Raw genomic sequence first — 15,151 nt, 5'->3', positions numbered from 1 at the left:
TCCGAGCTCTAATTTCCTGAAAAGATCAGAATGATGCAATTTTGACTAACTATCTTGGAAGTTATGATAGATGTCAAGATGAAATTTATTTGATCTTCTTTTATTGAATTTGTCCTCAAGTGAGGAGAAAAATGTCTTTAATACACATGATGATAAATGTTTGATGCAAATTTTATGTATCATGGATGTATGTGTATGTATGTTTTCTCAATCTGGAAGGAGAATTGTTGCGAGAGCAGTCTTCACTCTATCATTGATTCAATTTGTCTGTATTTCCACCAATGTGTACTCTTACAAACCTTAACCTGAGACCATTTGTTTATTCCATCAAATTTTGTCCAAAAATTAGCTTTCTCTTGCCCCAGCTTCGATATTGAGCTTCAGATAGATATTTTTTGAATTCCAAGATACGCTTCCAGAGAGATTATCTTGTTTGAAAATGTTTTTTTTCTTCTTTTATTTTCAAAAGTCTGAAAATATCAATAGTTTTGAAAAATGTTTAATCAAAAGTTTTGAAAATATTGCTCTTTTCAAGGTTTCACAATTGACAAATCATAAAACAAGAGTTCATTGGATATCAAAGAATTAATTACTCTTTTAATCCTTCAATAAGTTATAGCTATTTGACAAGTGTCAAGATCAATGTTATCTTGAGATGGTTAAGTAAGGAATGATAAAAAAGTCTCAAGGGGTTATTTTTGGTCAAAAGTATAGTGTTCTTATTTATTCTTTTGTTCACTGATCTGATGGAGTAGCTTCTGTACTCAGCTATTGGAAGTGTGCTCTGACTCCCAACTCTCATGTTCTCATTCATGTTGTGTGATGCCTCATCAAGGGATTTGAGCAATCGTCTCCTATGTCATAATCTTCATACTCGAGCCGCCCTTTCAGGTTTTCAACTCGAATCCTCCTTTGGTTTCAAGACGTTACTCAGAATTTTACGTCTTGAACCCCCCTTTGTTATTTTTCTCTATCATGCATTAAAGATTTTTAGAAAATCTTTATAAGTAAAATATTAATCCTGATAGGCGGGATGAAATATGAGGATAGTCTCTTCCGCTTAGAAATCCATGTATGATTAGAAGGGACTTGTAAGGCACGTAATGTAGGTCATGGTTCAGGGTTATGAAAGAAATGGATAAAAGGCCCAAACAGTGTTTTAAGGGTATTTGAACCAAGGATCAATTAACCCTGATGCCTTCAATCTTGTCTTGCTCCATTTGAATATGCTCGTATGAGTCCTTTGTCTTCTCTTGATGTTCTATGATCTTCTGGTGAACTAATTCTGGATCAATCTCATAGTTTGAAACTTGATGTGCCATTTGAGTCGAGAGACTCTTTGTATGTGCTCTTTGTCCACTTTCTCTCTTTTTCTTTTCACTTTGTTCTTTCTCTTTGCTTTTCTTTGATTTTTGCTTTGATTTTTCTCTTTGCTCTGTGTTTTTTTTTTTTTTTTTTTTTTTTGGTTTGATCTTTGCACTCTGCGTCTGGTTCACCTTTCGGTATCTCATTTGGATCAATTTTCTTCACTCAGATTTCCCTCACATTGCCCCCCAGTGTGGAGGGTGATCCTTGGTTAGGGTTGAATCGAAAGAAAATATCATTCAGGCTCAAAGGGGACACAAGGGATATTTTCTCCTTTTGTGAAGGGATAAAGAAAGAAAGCCGTTCATCATCTCATACACAGAAGTCCTTGCAGAAGAGGTATCCCTAGGGGGATAGATTTTCAGGATTTAATTTATTTAAATGAAAATAGTAATTAATGCATGATAGAATTATTTTGAATGAATTCTATTTTTTTTCTTCGCTTCTTGCTCTCAACATGTCTCAATTGCTCATGCTCGTCTTCAGAAAATTGATGCGAGATGCCTCACACTGTGTCTTCTTTGTAGGAAGGTTTATGTTCAATTGAACATCTTGTACTCAATGTCTGTAGGTTTTATTGGTAGAAAATGTTGGTTTTACGTCTAAGAAGACGATGATGACTTTATTGGCTCAAAGAAAGGTACGGGTATGACTTTGTGTCTTAAAAAATAAATACAGTGTTTCAAGGTGGAAAGAATATTTCAAGGTCTCAAAGAGAGGGAATGTTTCAAGGTCGAAAAGAATATTTCAAGGTCTCAAAGAGATAGAATGTCAAAATTGGTTATTTGGTAGTGACCAGGAATTATTTCGGGTAAAAAAAAAATCGAGAGATTTTATTTTGGGTTTTAGACAGGATAAAAAAAAAAGGGTCTAATCTTGCCATATGTCAAAAATCTATAATTCTTGAAGAATTAAAAGAATATGTAATTCATTCGATATTCAAAAAACTAAAGATTAAAATTTGTTCAATTATTTAACCTTAGAAGGTAGTATCATTTCAGTCATCAAAGCTTAAAATATTTAAGCAAATATCGAAGAAAGAACAAAAACGAGTTCAAACAAAACAATCTCTATGGATGCAAGTGGTTGATGCAATGACTTCTCTGGCTTAGTATTAGGATACCCCTGAATAAATCATATTATGGATTTTGTGCTTTAGTGTCTTGCAGTTCTCGGTGGTATGCCCCGAGATCCCAATGTGATAGCTGCATATGGCATTAATATCATGGCCTTCAGGATATGGGTCAGTTCTTGGTTTGGACTGAACTGGAATCACCAGGTTGTTCTCAATTAGTACTGGGAGCAATTCCTCATATGTCATTGGGATTGGATCGATGCGACAGAATGCCTTATGAGGTTTGGTCCCCAGATTAGCTAGATAAGATCCTTCAATGTTAATACATCTCTTTCCTCATTGTCGGAATGACTAGTGCCTCCTATCTGGCCATTCTTGACTGCTCTTTCGATCATTTCTCCACACATGACAATGTCAGAGAAACTCTTAGTGGCAACCCCTATCATGTAGTCGATATATGGAGACTTCATATATCGATGAATAGAGTGATGAACTCTCTTTCAGTCATTGGTGGACGCACTTGAGATGCGACATCCCTTCATCGTTGAGCATATTGTCGGAAACTCTCATAATTCTTCATCTTCATATTCTGAAGCATTGTTCGATCGGGGCCATATCAATCATGTGCTTGTATTGGCCCAGAAAAGCACTAGCCAAATCCCTCCAGGAGCGGACTTGAGAACGACTCAGTTGGTGGTACCACCTTGAAGCGGGTCCAATCAAACTGTCTTGAAAGCAGTGGATCAACATCGGATCATTGTTAGTGTATACAGTCATCCTTTGGATAAACATCGTGAGATGTGAATTAAGGCAACTGGTTCCACTATACTTTTCAAACTCAGGCATCTTGAATTTGGGCGGAAGCACCAGGTCAGGAACTAGTACTAGTTCTGTTGCATCCATCCCGTTGTGAGAGTTTTGTCCTCTCATTCCATGGAATGTCTCTCTGCACCACTGTTTCAAATATATGGGATCTCGTTCTTGGCTCTTCTCGTCGCTAGGTGACTAGAAATCCTGTTGGGCGAGATAATTGGTTGCGAACTAGCCTGTGCTTTCACACATTTAACTGTTTCACGGGTTAATGAAATCTTTTCTTTGCCTTTTCTTGGTTGAGCTCAGCCATCTTTGCTACCATTTGGTCAACTAGGTCTCTTTGGTTTTGCAAGATACGATCCACGGTGGTCTTTTGCATCTGCTCCATTTTAACCTCCCACTCAACTTGCATCTTTTGCAAACTCTCGTTCAGCTCTTTCTTTAATTCCTCAAATTTTGCATCCATTCTCAGTACTATGTGAATGCAATTGCACAGTTAGAAGTGCTTCCTCAAAGTTTCCAGCAAGGTATGATTAATGCATGTAAACATGCTTAAATGAATGTTATGCAAAATGCAACGATGCAAATGCAAATGCAGAAATGTGGATCCCAACAATGAATATTTTAGAACAATTTTCACCAGAAATAAAAGTTTTCACATTACAAGACAGTCCACTTTACAGACATGCATTCGCTTAGATGCTGAGTCTGAAATAGATCGCTGCTTCGTCTCAGATCTTCGTCCTTGAAATAATGCCCCTCAATGATCTGTAATCTGACACCATTAATGCCCCGGCGGTGCTGAAGTCAGTGCGTCGCTCCTTGATGGATAGCGATGAAATAATTGTAGATGAGAATCTACTGTTGGATTACTCTTCGGATCAATGGATTATCATATCAGTCTCGAATGATGCACGATCTTCGAGCTCACTGCTTCGTCTCGGATCTTTGTACTTGGAACCGATGCCCCTCTATGCTCTGTAAACTAACTCCATTAATACCTCGGCTATGCTGAAGTTTGTGCTTCACTCCCTGATGGTTAACGATGGAATAATTGTGGATGAGAATCTACTGCTGGATTACTCCTTAGATCAGTGGATTATCATATCAGTCTCGAATGATGCACGATCTTCGAGAAAATCTCATTCTTGTACTCTGGACTTCTTTTTAGCCCTCGATGCATGTCTGTGTATGCGATCGCTTGATTGAAAACTTTATCTCTTATTGTGAAAATTTTCTCTCGAATATCCCTTACGGATCAACACTTTTGCATTATGATGATGCAATGCAATGCAATGCAAGTGACAAAATGACACAAACAAAAGAGAAGAAATAAGTTAGTATACACAAACAAAAGAGAAAAATAAGTTAGTACATGTAAAATAATTGATACAAATAAAAATGTAATTCAGAGATGGATATAACACCTACCCCGTCATGATATCTGCCCAAACATGCTTTCAATTAATAACAATCCTACCCGGACATGCTATCTACCCAAAATGATCTATTTTCAAGAAATTGGTCCTAACCGCATGGTATCTAGTTCGCATGCTTTTATTCAAAAAGAAAACAAATTCTACGAAATTAAAACAAAAGATAAGGGTTTAGAAACACTCCTCCTTTGTGTACACCTAGTTGGGTACCTACTGACGGACAGAGGTTCGATATAACTATACCTAGGGTGATCGTTCGACGGTTCACTATATGCTTGGTTTCGGATCTAACGAAAAAAAAAAGACTCGAATTGTCCCTGATGTCGGTGCCCCCTTGGGCTGCCAGACCCTCGATCCTCACCCATTACAGGTTTCAAACGGAACGAGTTCAATTCGAGGGGATTCACTGTCTTATACCCGTACGAGGAATAAATCCCTACGAAGGTATAAGGTATGTATCCCATGGGTTATTTGCTAAAACTCATACGAAGAATAAATTCTTACGAGAGTAAAGCATTCACCCCAACTAATTTGGATCGAAGCTCGTGTCTAGAGCTTATGTTATGCCAATGCGAGTGATGTGTGTGAGGAGGAACATACCTACCTTTGACCCAAAATGAAAAGAAAAAAACTCGACAAAAACTTGGACAGAGCTGAAAGCAAAAAGATAAAATGTTAGTATGATAATTAAAAATGAAGCAATAAAAAACTTCAATAAATGGATCATAAATTAACTAAAGACTCGAACTCATAATTTCGACCATAACGACAATGTGTAAGCGACATACAGCTTGACTCTCTAAAAAAAGTCCCCAGCGGAGTCGCCAAGCTGTCATAACCATTTTTTTGTAAAATAATTAAATATTATTTTTAAAACGATTATGACTTTTATTTTGAAAAATTGAGTATTTTGGATTAATTTGGATTAAATTGAATAGAGTCGCCATAGACCTTTGGGTTAGGTAGGTCGAATACCTAAAAACGTCTTTTTAAAAGAAATTTAAGAAAAATCATTTTTAAGACAAAAATGGTCTACATTTACCAGAAATCAAATTTAACGGGTTCGGGAGTCGGTTACGTGTGGGGAAGGGTAAGCACCCCCACAGCGCCCAAAATGGTACTGTGTCGCGTACACATTGTCGTAAATGATGGAAATGATAAATCGAATATAAAATTAACCTATGATCCATTTTTTGAGATTTATTTAATTTGCCTCGAATTATTTAAAGAAAATCCTTTAACTCAATCAGAAATCTTGAAATTTGCAATCCTCTGTCGGGAAAGCTATTTCAACCATTTCTCATTCGTAAAGAATATTCTACCATTGATTATGTTAAAAATACAAATCGAATATAACTAAAAACAATGTTTACATACGAATAAATTGATTAACTGAAAACGTGAATTGAATACAAATTAAAAATTTTGAAATTTACATTCACATAAAATAAAGTAAATTGTCATTTAAAATAACACACATTGCATCGTTTGGATAAATTAATTAGTAAATATACTCGACTTGTTGCAAGTTCCTATGTCGTTAAATGCCGTATCGGATCGTACCACTTCGACCAAGTGGTACTTTCTACGCCCATTCTACGCATACGTGTTCTTGAAATATAATCGAATATTTCTTACATAGATAAAGATATAATGAAAATAAATGTATTGGAAATACAAAATAAAATATTTACATTAAATGAAATTGAAAACATTATTTACATAATCCAATAATTAAGTAATGAGTAAAATACACATCCATACATAGATGTCTAAAAATAAATTAGTAAATATTACAAACCAAAATAAATATAAAACATTTAAGAGGCTAAAATAATATAAACAGAAACTTAGGAGGCTAAACAGCAAAAAACAGAAAGTTAATGGACCAAAAATAGCACTAACCGAAATTTAAAGGACTAAATATAAAAATAAAAATAATTTAGAGCCCATATCACAAACATTAAACAGTCAAATACTAGAAGTGAAAATAACCCAAAAGTAAAGCTTATGACTAAATTGAAATTTCACAGAATCATGGAGGATCAAAAGTAATTAAATAAAATGTCAGACAGTGACCAAAATAGAACATTTGCAAGTATGATGGCTGAATTCAAACATCCACAAAATATCACAACACAAGAACTTAGGACTAGAATGAAACTATTACAAACATAATGTCTAAAAGTCAAATATTCACAAAATGACATAACATACATTAATAGGACTAAAATAAAATATTTAAAAATGGGATGGCCAGATTCGAATATCAAAGAAACATACATGAAATATTAAATCAGTGGCTAAGATGTAACATTTATAAATATTGAACCCAGAACCAAATATACACAAAAATGATATAACCTAGGATAGTGACTAAAATATGAAAATGAAAAGATAAAGGCTCAAATTGAAATAATGTAAACTTCATTCCATGGCTAAATAACACGGTTACAAAGCATCAGGACCAAAAGAGTAGTTATCCCGTAACTCAAAAAATCAGATGATATTGGGGGCAAAACGACTGCGTTTCAGATGGGGAATTAAAAGCCCCATACACGGGCTAAACCTCTCATCTCCCTCATTTTCCTCTTTCAGAAACAAAAAAGAAGAGATATAGTTGAGAAATCTCTCAACTTCTCTCGCCGGAGACGAGGGCTCTGGCCGCCACCGACGGAGTCCACGGCGGAACTCACGGCGGCCGAGAGAGAGAAGCCTCCAAAAGACTCCTCTCTTAGCTCTCAACCCAAATCTAAAGTCCCCTACCCCAAAATCCAAACAGAAAACCCTAGATTTAGGATCTACCTCACGGAAAACCGAGACTCCAACGACCCCTTTGGACTTCCGATGGTTCCTCCGATCAAGGTATGGGTTCCCCTCTCTCTGTTTTTTTCGTGTTTTTGTTTGAATGGGATGGATGATTTTTCTCTTGGTTTCTTTCTTTTCTTTCCTCTGTTTTTTTTTCCTTTTACCGAATGCCTCCTCTTTTTTTTTTTTTGTTATCACCCTTGAATACCCCCTCTTGTCTGGTTGCATGCTTGATTTATTAGGGGTTTTGAATGAAATCATGAAGCCTACGGGGTATGGGGATTGTTTCTCTGATTTGGTACGATTGAATCCCGAAAAAATCGGGATTTAGAATGATATTTTAATGGGTTTTAGATTTGATATATTTTTTTGACTGATTTGGGCACTGGGGATGACGTTCAGTTACTGTTTGGAAGCTGGATGACAACGGCGGTGGCTTGGGATCGTCGGCGGCACTCACTCGGCTGAGAGGCTGGAACGTCAAGCGGCGGCTGGAGCTGGAAGGCCAAACGGCTGAGCTGAATATTTTAGGGTTTCAAACCCTAAGCTCTGCGTGATCTGGACCGTTGGATGAGTCCAGATCCAACGGCCAGAAACGAGGCGGCTGGAACATTTAGGGTTTGAAACCCTAATCTGTTTTAGGGTTTGAAACCCTAATCTGATTTAGGGTTTGAAACCCTAATATGATGGGTTGATTGTTGGGCTCCGGGATTGGGCCTTTGTAATCTGAATTGGGCTTCTAAGCCTGCAAAAGTGTAATATTTGATATTAATAATATAATAATAATAATAAATAATAATAATAATAATAAAATAACGATAAAAAACCCGGACAAAAACGGGTGTCTACAGTTAGATATACTTAACCTATTAATCTCCAAATAATCAGCATCATATTAGGTCTGACACCAATACTAATAATTATTAATATATAAATAACCATGCATAGTTTCTCTGGAAATGACTCACTATTCCTCGTTCATTACTAAATTGTCTTTTGTGATAATAAAAAACAAAACACTTTTCACTCGTGTAATATGTGCTTATGTAGGCTGAATTGCATTAGAAAACACTAATGTGTAATTAAAGGGTGCTTTGACAACACTCAATGGGAGATCAAAGGAAATTTTTTAGATGAACCACTTAACAAAAATTAAAAAAGCAAAAGCATCCAAGAACTTCCTACTACCTTCCTGAGTGCAACTTAAGTACCGATCATTCTGAAAAGCACTGCAAAAGCTAAAGTCCCACTCCCTTAATGCCTTACTTATCTTTAGTTTTGTGAATATGCTCACCCGTGTTTTGATAAGTTTTAAAAGCTCACTACCCATATTTGATATCTCAACCGTCTACTTAGTTGAAGTGCTTTAGTTTAAAGATAAATTTGAACTCTGAATTAAACTTGGTAAGTTCATTTAGCCTTTTTATGTAGTGTCAGTCATGCTCTAAATTGATCATCAAATCATCAAGGAACTATATTGTTGTACCTCCAGAAAAATTTGTGTCTCTCTAGAGTCAAATGTTGTATCTTCGAAGTTATTTTTATCAATCAAATAGTTATTGTTTCTTGACAAGACTATTGACAAAATCAATAGATATGACAAGATATAACTCTATTGATTGGTAGTTGCATTATTCACTCTGTCAGTCTAGAATAATAATCATGATCTTAGGTTTGATACCAACACACTTAAAAGATCAATATATAAACCCTTGTGCACTGCAAGGAGGGGATCTTCCTCTCCTTCCTCATTTTTCTACTCTCTCGATGATCATCCTTCTTAAAAATCTTCATCATTGATATTATCGGTTGACTGTCGTTTAATTACCGATTATAATTTTCTGTTCAAATTAGAAGAGATAAATCACCTACGACTGTAAACACTTTATTCCCATTAACATACATGATTAAATGACAGTGTTTGTTGTAAATTTAACCATATGATCTCTCCCTTTACATATAGCAGTCCTTGTTGACAATGAATTTTCATCATGTTAATTTATACTAGACAATGACCCAGTCCATAACTCAAGATTTCACTTTTAATCGTAATTAGTATTTGGATAAACCTCTTGAATCTTGGAGTAATCTGATAGCTCAATTCGCCTCCACAATTATAGAAGAAAATATTCCTTGAAGAATGACATGTATATTCATGCATGAATCTTAACATGGATTTTTGTTTAATTAGCTGTGGATGCTTTAAGAATCACTATCAAGAAAATAAAGATTCATAGGTTCTGTTGTCACTGTAGATAAGTTTGTTCTGTATACTCTCATAGGTGACCTTTAACTTGACAATGATTTTAGAGGAGTAGGGATGGAGTATGGACCGAGGGGGCTGATGGGGACAACCGTCCCCTGAAAATTTCAAATTCTATATTTTTTTATAATTTTTATTGATAATTTGTTTATCGCCCACTGAAATTTTATAAATTTATCTCTCTAACATAAAATCTTAGGTTATTCCACAGAGATGATAAAAAAAAAGGCACGATGGTCTTGGGTAAGTGTCTAAGTGTCATAATCTATTTCCATAATTATGCAGCCTTTATTAAATAAAGTTTTTTCCCCATTGAGTTTAGGGTTGTGATCCAGGCTTAATTTGGAGATGGAGATGGGGGGTAAAGAAGAAGGGTATATCCTCTATAGAGCTATGAGCTATACATGAAATTCATGGGTAGAGGAAGGATAGCCACAGAATCATTAAAAGAAAACCCTGCAATTTCTCTGTCAAAACAATGTATTATGTGCCATAATTTTATCTTTTTTTATGTTTGAACATTATCAAAACAATCATAATATTTTTTTATAATTTTTCACAATAATCAATACATCGACATGGGAACAGAGTACAAACGACGAGAACAAACTGCAAATCACTGCACAAGAAAAGTACAACAAGAGAGAGCGACGAACTAACAAGAACCGCAGCACTAAAAATGAACTAGAGATGCATCACGCGAATCAATTGTAAAAATTAGCGTCCTAAATTCCACTATCATCTAATTGTTCTTTCCATGAATTCTGATCGATCAATAAATCAATCATTACTTAAATAACTTCAAGAGATATCATAGTGTTCAAGAGATATCAATAATACTAAGGGTCACCAGTTTTGTTCTCCATATCAAACTTTAGATAAAAAAATCTATCAGATATCAAATATTATAATCACCTTTCTCTCTCTTCTATTTGCATATTTAAACCCTGACCTTATGGCTCAAGCTTCTCATGGAAAGCCACAAAAGAACGAGTTATTTCACAAACATGGCCACCATTCAATCCAACAACAAAGCTTTCTTCTTCAACTATCTCCAATCTCTTTCCCAAACAGTACCTCATAGGCTTAGAAAGAGAATGTTAGCAACATGGACCCCAGATAAAGAGCTTAATCGAATAAGGCTAAGGTGTGGTGCTGATATGAAGAGGAAACTCAGATGGTATGACTTGGTAGCTCTTGGTGTAGGTGGAATGCTTGACGTTGGTGTTTTCGTCACCACCAATCCTATAGCCCGCAATAACTCCGGTCCATCTGTCTTCATATCCTATATCATTGCTGTAATATCAGCACTTCTTTCTGCTTTGTGTTACACTAAATTTTCTGTCAGGATTCCTGTTGCTGGTGGCGCCTTTAGTTATCTGAGAGTGACTTTTGGTATGCATCACCACATTTATAACCATTCTTTTCTCCATTGCATGACTGAAATGATAATAATACAGAAGTATATATGCATATCACCACTTTCTGCAATTCCTTTTTCATAGGAGAATTTGTGGGGTATTTTGCTGGAGCAAACATACTAATAGAGTATGTATTATCAAACGTCGTCGTGGCAAGAAGCTTTACTGAGCATTTATGCTCAGCCTTTGGCGTAAGTGATCCCAATTCCTGGAGAGTTGAAGTTCATGGATTGCTACAAGGCTATAACAAGTTGGATTTTTTAGTTGTTGCTATTGTTCTTATTCTCACTCTTTGCCTATGCCATAGGTTTGATTTCTCACTAGCTACCCTATTATGTCAAGATAACATTTACTATACCCTTATTATTACAATTATTATTTTATTCATTGTTGTTGCAGACAAAGAAAAAGAAATTGCCACAGTTGTTTTTAGTGGGTTTTGAAAGTGATGGATGTTTCCTTTTGTTTTTGGTTTGCAGTACAAAGGAAAGCTCAATCTTGAACCTTATTATGACAATCTTCCATGTTGTTTTCTTCGGGTTCATCATAATAATGAGTTTCTGCAATGGAAGTGTCAATAACTTGGTGAAGCCAAAAGGGCTAACTCCTAATGGTATTAGAGGCGTTCTTGATGGAGCAGCTATAGTTGACTTCAGCTATATAGGCTATGATTCAGTCTCAACCTTGGCCGAAGAGATTCATAACCCTCCAGTAACTCTTCCGGTTGGGATCATTGGTTCGGTTTTATCGTCTCCGGACTTTACTGCCTCATGCCTTGGCTTTGTGTATGATGGTACCTTACAATCAGGTCAGTCATCTGCAACTTGATATTGAAGTATAGGTGTGACTAATTTTTTTTTCTTAGAGGAACAATCTTCATGGTATAGATTGCTGAAACGGCATCATACTCGATGGCTTTCAAAAGTATTGGTTGGAAGTGGACGGGGAATGTTGTAGGGGCAGGAGCAAGCTTGGGGATAGTGACTTCTCTCTTGGTCGCCATGTTAGGCCAAGCCAGGTACCTGTGTGTTATTGGAAGAGCCAGGCTAGTCCCATCCTGGTTGTCTAAGGTTCATCCTTCAACAGGCACCCCATTGAATGCACTCTCTTTCTAGGTACGTGAATTTCTTTTTTAACTATTTCTTAATTGTGAAGTGCTTGACAGTTGTCTAAGGGTCACTTTCAATCACCATTAGAAGGTTAACAATGGCAGACATCCCTGAGTGCATAGCAAAAGCATGTTCTTCAGTGCAATTCTTTTTGTACATCAAATACCATTGTGATTGTATGAAGTAATAAAGATAATTTGATGTGTGTGTGTCCATGGTATAGGGATTTGCACAGCGTTCATTGTACTCTTCACTGACTTGGACATTGTGATTGAAATGATATCCATCGGCACACTGTTGGTGTTCTACCTGGTTGCCAATGCTCTTATCTACAGAAATATGTGATAACAGGTAAAAATCCGCCTTTCTTCACACTTTCCTTCCTCATCCTCATTACATCATGCGCGATAGGCTTCTCGATATCATGGAAACTCGAGCAGCAATGATGGGTTTGCCTCTTTTTGGTGGGATCACGATTGCCGTCATCGCCTTCTTCCAATACATGATGCCTTGCCTAGGGCAGCCAAGTGAGTAGTCAGTGCCACTCATGCCTTGGCCGGCTGCCATATCCATTTTCTTTAATGTCTTCCTTATGACCACATTAAAGATGCTCTCATTCCAAAGGCTTGCTATATGGGCATGTTTGATAACTTTGTTCTATGTATTATATGGAGTTCACTCAACGTTTCAAGCAGAAGAGATGGAGATGGAAGTGGCTGTTAATGAAGTGTCAAACCCATATATCCAATTAACTAAGCTAGATGTTAAACCATTTAAACTCAATTGAAATTAGAAAAATCAAGCTTTTCCTTCCCACTTTTCTATTATTTAAGCTTTATTATTATTATTATTTTTATTGTTCCAAATTCAGTTAACTTGATCGACTCTTTTAAGCTACTGCAAATGTAACTATGCAAGTAATGAGAGACAATCAATCTAAGTTCCTCTTAATTTCGAATTAGAAAAACGAGAATCGACCTAAGTTGCATTGTTTTTAAGAACATTTGGCAAGCTTAAAAAGATAATGCAAATGTAATTATGAAAGTAAACTAAATTATCCCAACACTAGGTGACACAATATCTACTTTTCTTTCTTAATCAAAGCATCTTCTTGCCATTCTTCAACCCCATTTCCTTTCGTATTAGGGAACATAGAGGACGGTTTCCTTTTCCTCTTCTTCTTTTTCGAAGACAATGCGTTGGAAAATGCATCCATGATCTTTTGTTGGGACTCGAGTATCATCTCGTTGTGCTTCAACTCCATCTCCATTCTCGTCTTCTCAATCTCCTTCACCATCTCCATCTTCATCTTCTCCATCCTCACAAACCCTTCAGCCAACAACTTAATCGAGGAAACCATCTCATCAACCGGATCCACACCCCTCTTGACTTTGGCACTAGCATTCTTTCTCCCAAGTCCTTGCCTTGAACAAGAAGCAACTCCATTCAAACCCCCAAAGCCACCACCTGGTTCTGAGTTCCAATCAACTCTACCACATTTCTTTTGATGAAAAGTTTTAGGCACTGAATCCCAATTACTTGAATCTCTTGCTCGAAACGCCATCTCTTCATCGCTTGAGTCATTATCATAATCATAATCAAGATTAGGGCAACCATAATTCTTTGGTTTGAATCCCACGTTCAAAAAACTCCTATCACCTAAGGTCTTAAGAGGAAACTCTCCAACACTATCGACATCCTGAGCAAAACTACGATCAAAATCAACCATAGAACCATAACCATCGCCAATTCTACCGTTACTCTTAAAATTTTTAATTCCTTTCGCCACAAAATCCTCATTTTCATGCCATTTCGCCCCATACCCACTTCCCAATTTGTCATCAAAATTAAAACTTGAATCATACCCACCTCTATATTCAAGATCAAACCTAGATTAGACCCAGAATTCCCATCATATTTTCACGCTTCCTGGATTTCAAGCAAAACCCGCCAATTACAGTGGCTTTATGATCAGTAGTATGATCTTTATCATCAGATCCAGCAACTGACGTTGATGCAAAATTCATAGAATCAAGAAGAGGATACAAGTCCCAAGACGAAGAGAACTTGCCTGAATTTTTTAGGCTCCGCTGCTTCTCGGCACGGTAACGCTTCCTCAGCTTCTCGATCTTATGTCGGCACTGAACAGACGATTTCAAGGTCCCGGGATCGGAAGCGGAGGACACGACGTCCGACACGGTATCCCAATCCGACGCTTTCAGGTTCCCACGTCGAAGAGCGAACCACTTATCCTTGTAAGCCTCGATCAACGCCAGAGTTTCCTCTTTAGTCCAACACGGAGGAGGTACCCGCCGTGTGGCTGTGGCGGAGGAGGATTGAGGAAGAGGAGAAGTGGTGGTGGTTGACATAAGGATAGAGAACGCGGTGGTGGTGGTCGGCGTGGGATAAAGAAAATACAAGAGAGCATTTGTTGTTGAGTGGCTTAAAAAACAAATAAAGAAATATGAAAGCGATTAAAGAGGGAGAGAAGCGGTGGGTTGGTTGGTTAATTGAGGGGTTGCCTGACGATTGATGGGGCGGCTATCCTGCGGTGGGGTTTCGACAGCGAAACACGTAAGGGCTTTTTAGAGTTAGAGTCCGGCACTAAACACGCTAATCAAACTAGTTTATGTCAACTAAGGAAGGTGGCCATGCGGGTGAGAGACTGAGCCCAGTGGCTGATCATGGTGGTGCGGTGCTCATAATGATAACCAGAGCTGTAGGCCACTTCGTTGGTTTGGACTTTGTACTCAAAATTCATTTAAATTTGGGCTTAAAGACTCATCTTTTAGGACCCACGAAGCCATAGCCACATCAAAGAAGGTCCAGATGAGAGGATATGGCAACAAAATCGATTAGAA

The 15,151-nt window shown here is 37.0% G+C and overlaps 1 protein-coding gene and 2 pseudogenes across 1 annotated transcript; 2 read left to right on the top strand and 1 right to left on the bottom strand.

Annotated features, from left to right (window-relative positions):
- Positions 1-10,612: 10,612 nt before the first annotated feature.
- LOC120155087 lies at positions 10,613-13,100 on the top strand (annotated as a pseudogene).
- LOC120155099 lies at positions 12,388-13,100 on the top strand (annotated as a pseudogene).
- Positions 13,101-13,200: 100 nt separating this feature from the next.
- Positions 13,201-14,924, bottom strand: LOC120155089 (protein FIP2-like). Its single transcript, XM_039166665.1, is given in 2 exon segments — positions 13,201-14,183; positions 14,185-14,924. Coding segments are annotated over 2 exon segments (1,287 nt in total). The 5' UTR covers positions 14,660-14,924; the 3' UTR covers positions 13,201-13,371.
- Between the last annotated feature and the right edge of the window lie 227 nt (positions 14,925-15,151).

Source organism: Hibiscus syriacus, unplaced genomic scaffold, assembly GCF_006381635.1.
Source record: "Hibiscus syriacus cultivar Baekdansim isolate YM2019G1 unplaced genomic scaffold, ASM638163v2 tig00111164_pilon, whole genome shotgun sequence".
Lineage (NCBI taxonomy): Eukaryota > Viridiplantae > Streptophyta > Magnoliopsida > Malvales > Malvaceae > Hibiscus > Hibiscus syriacus.
The sequence above is the reverse complement of the archived record's forward strand: the minus strand, read 5'-3'. Positions and strand labels throughout refer to the sequence as shown.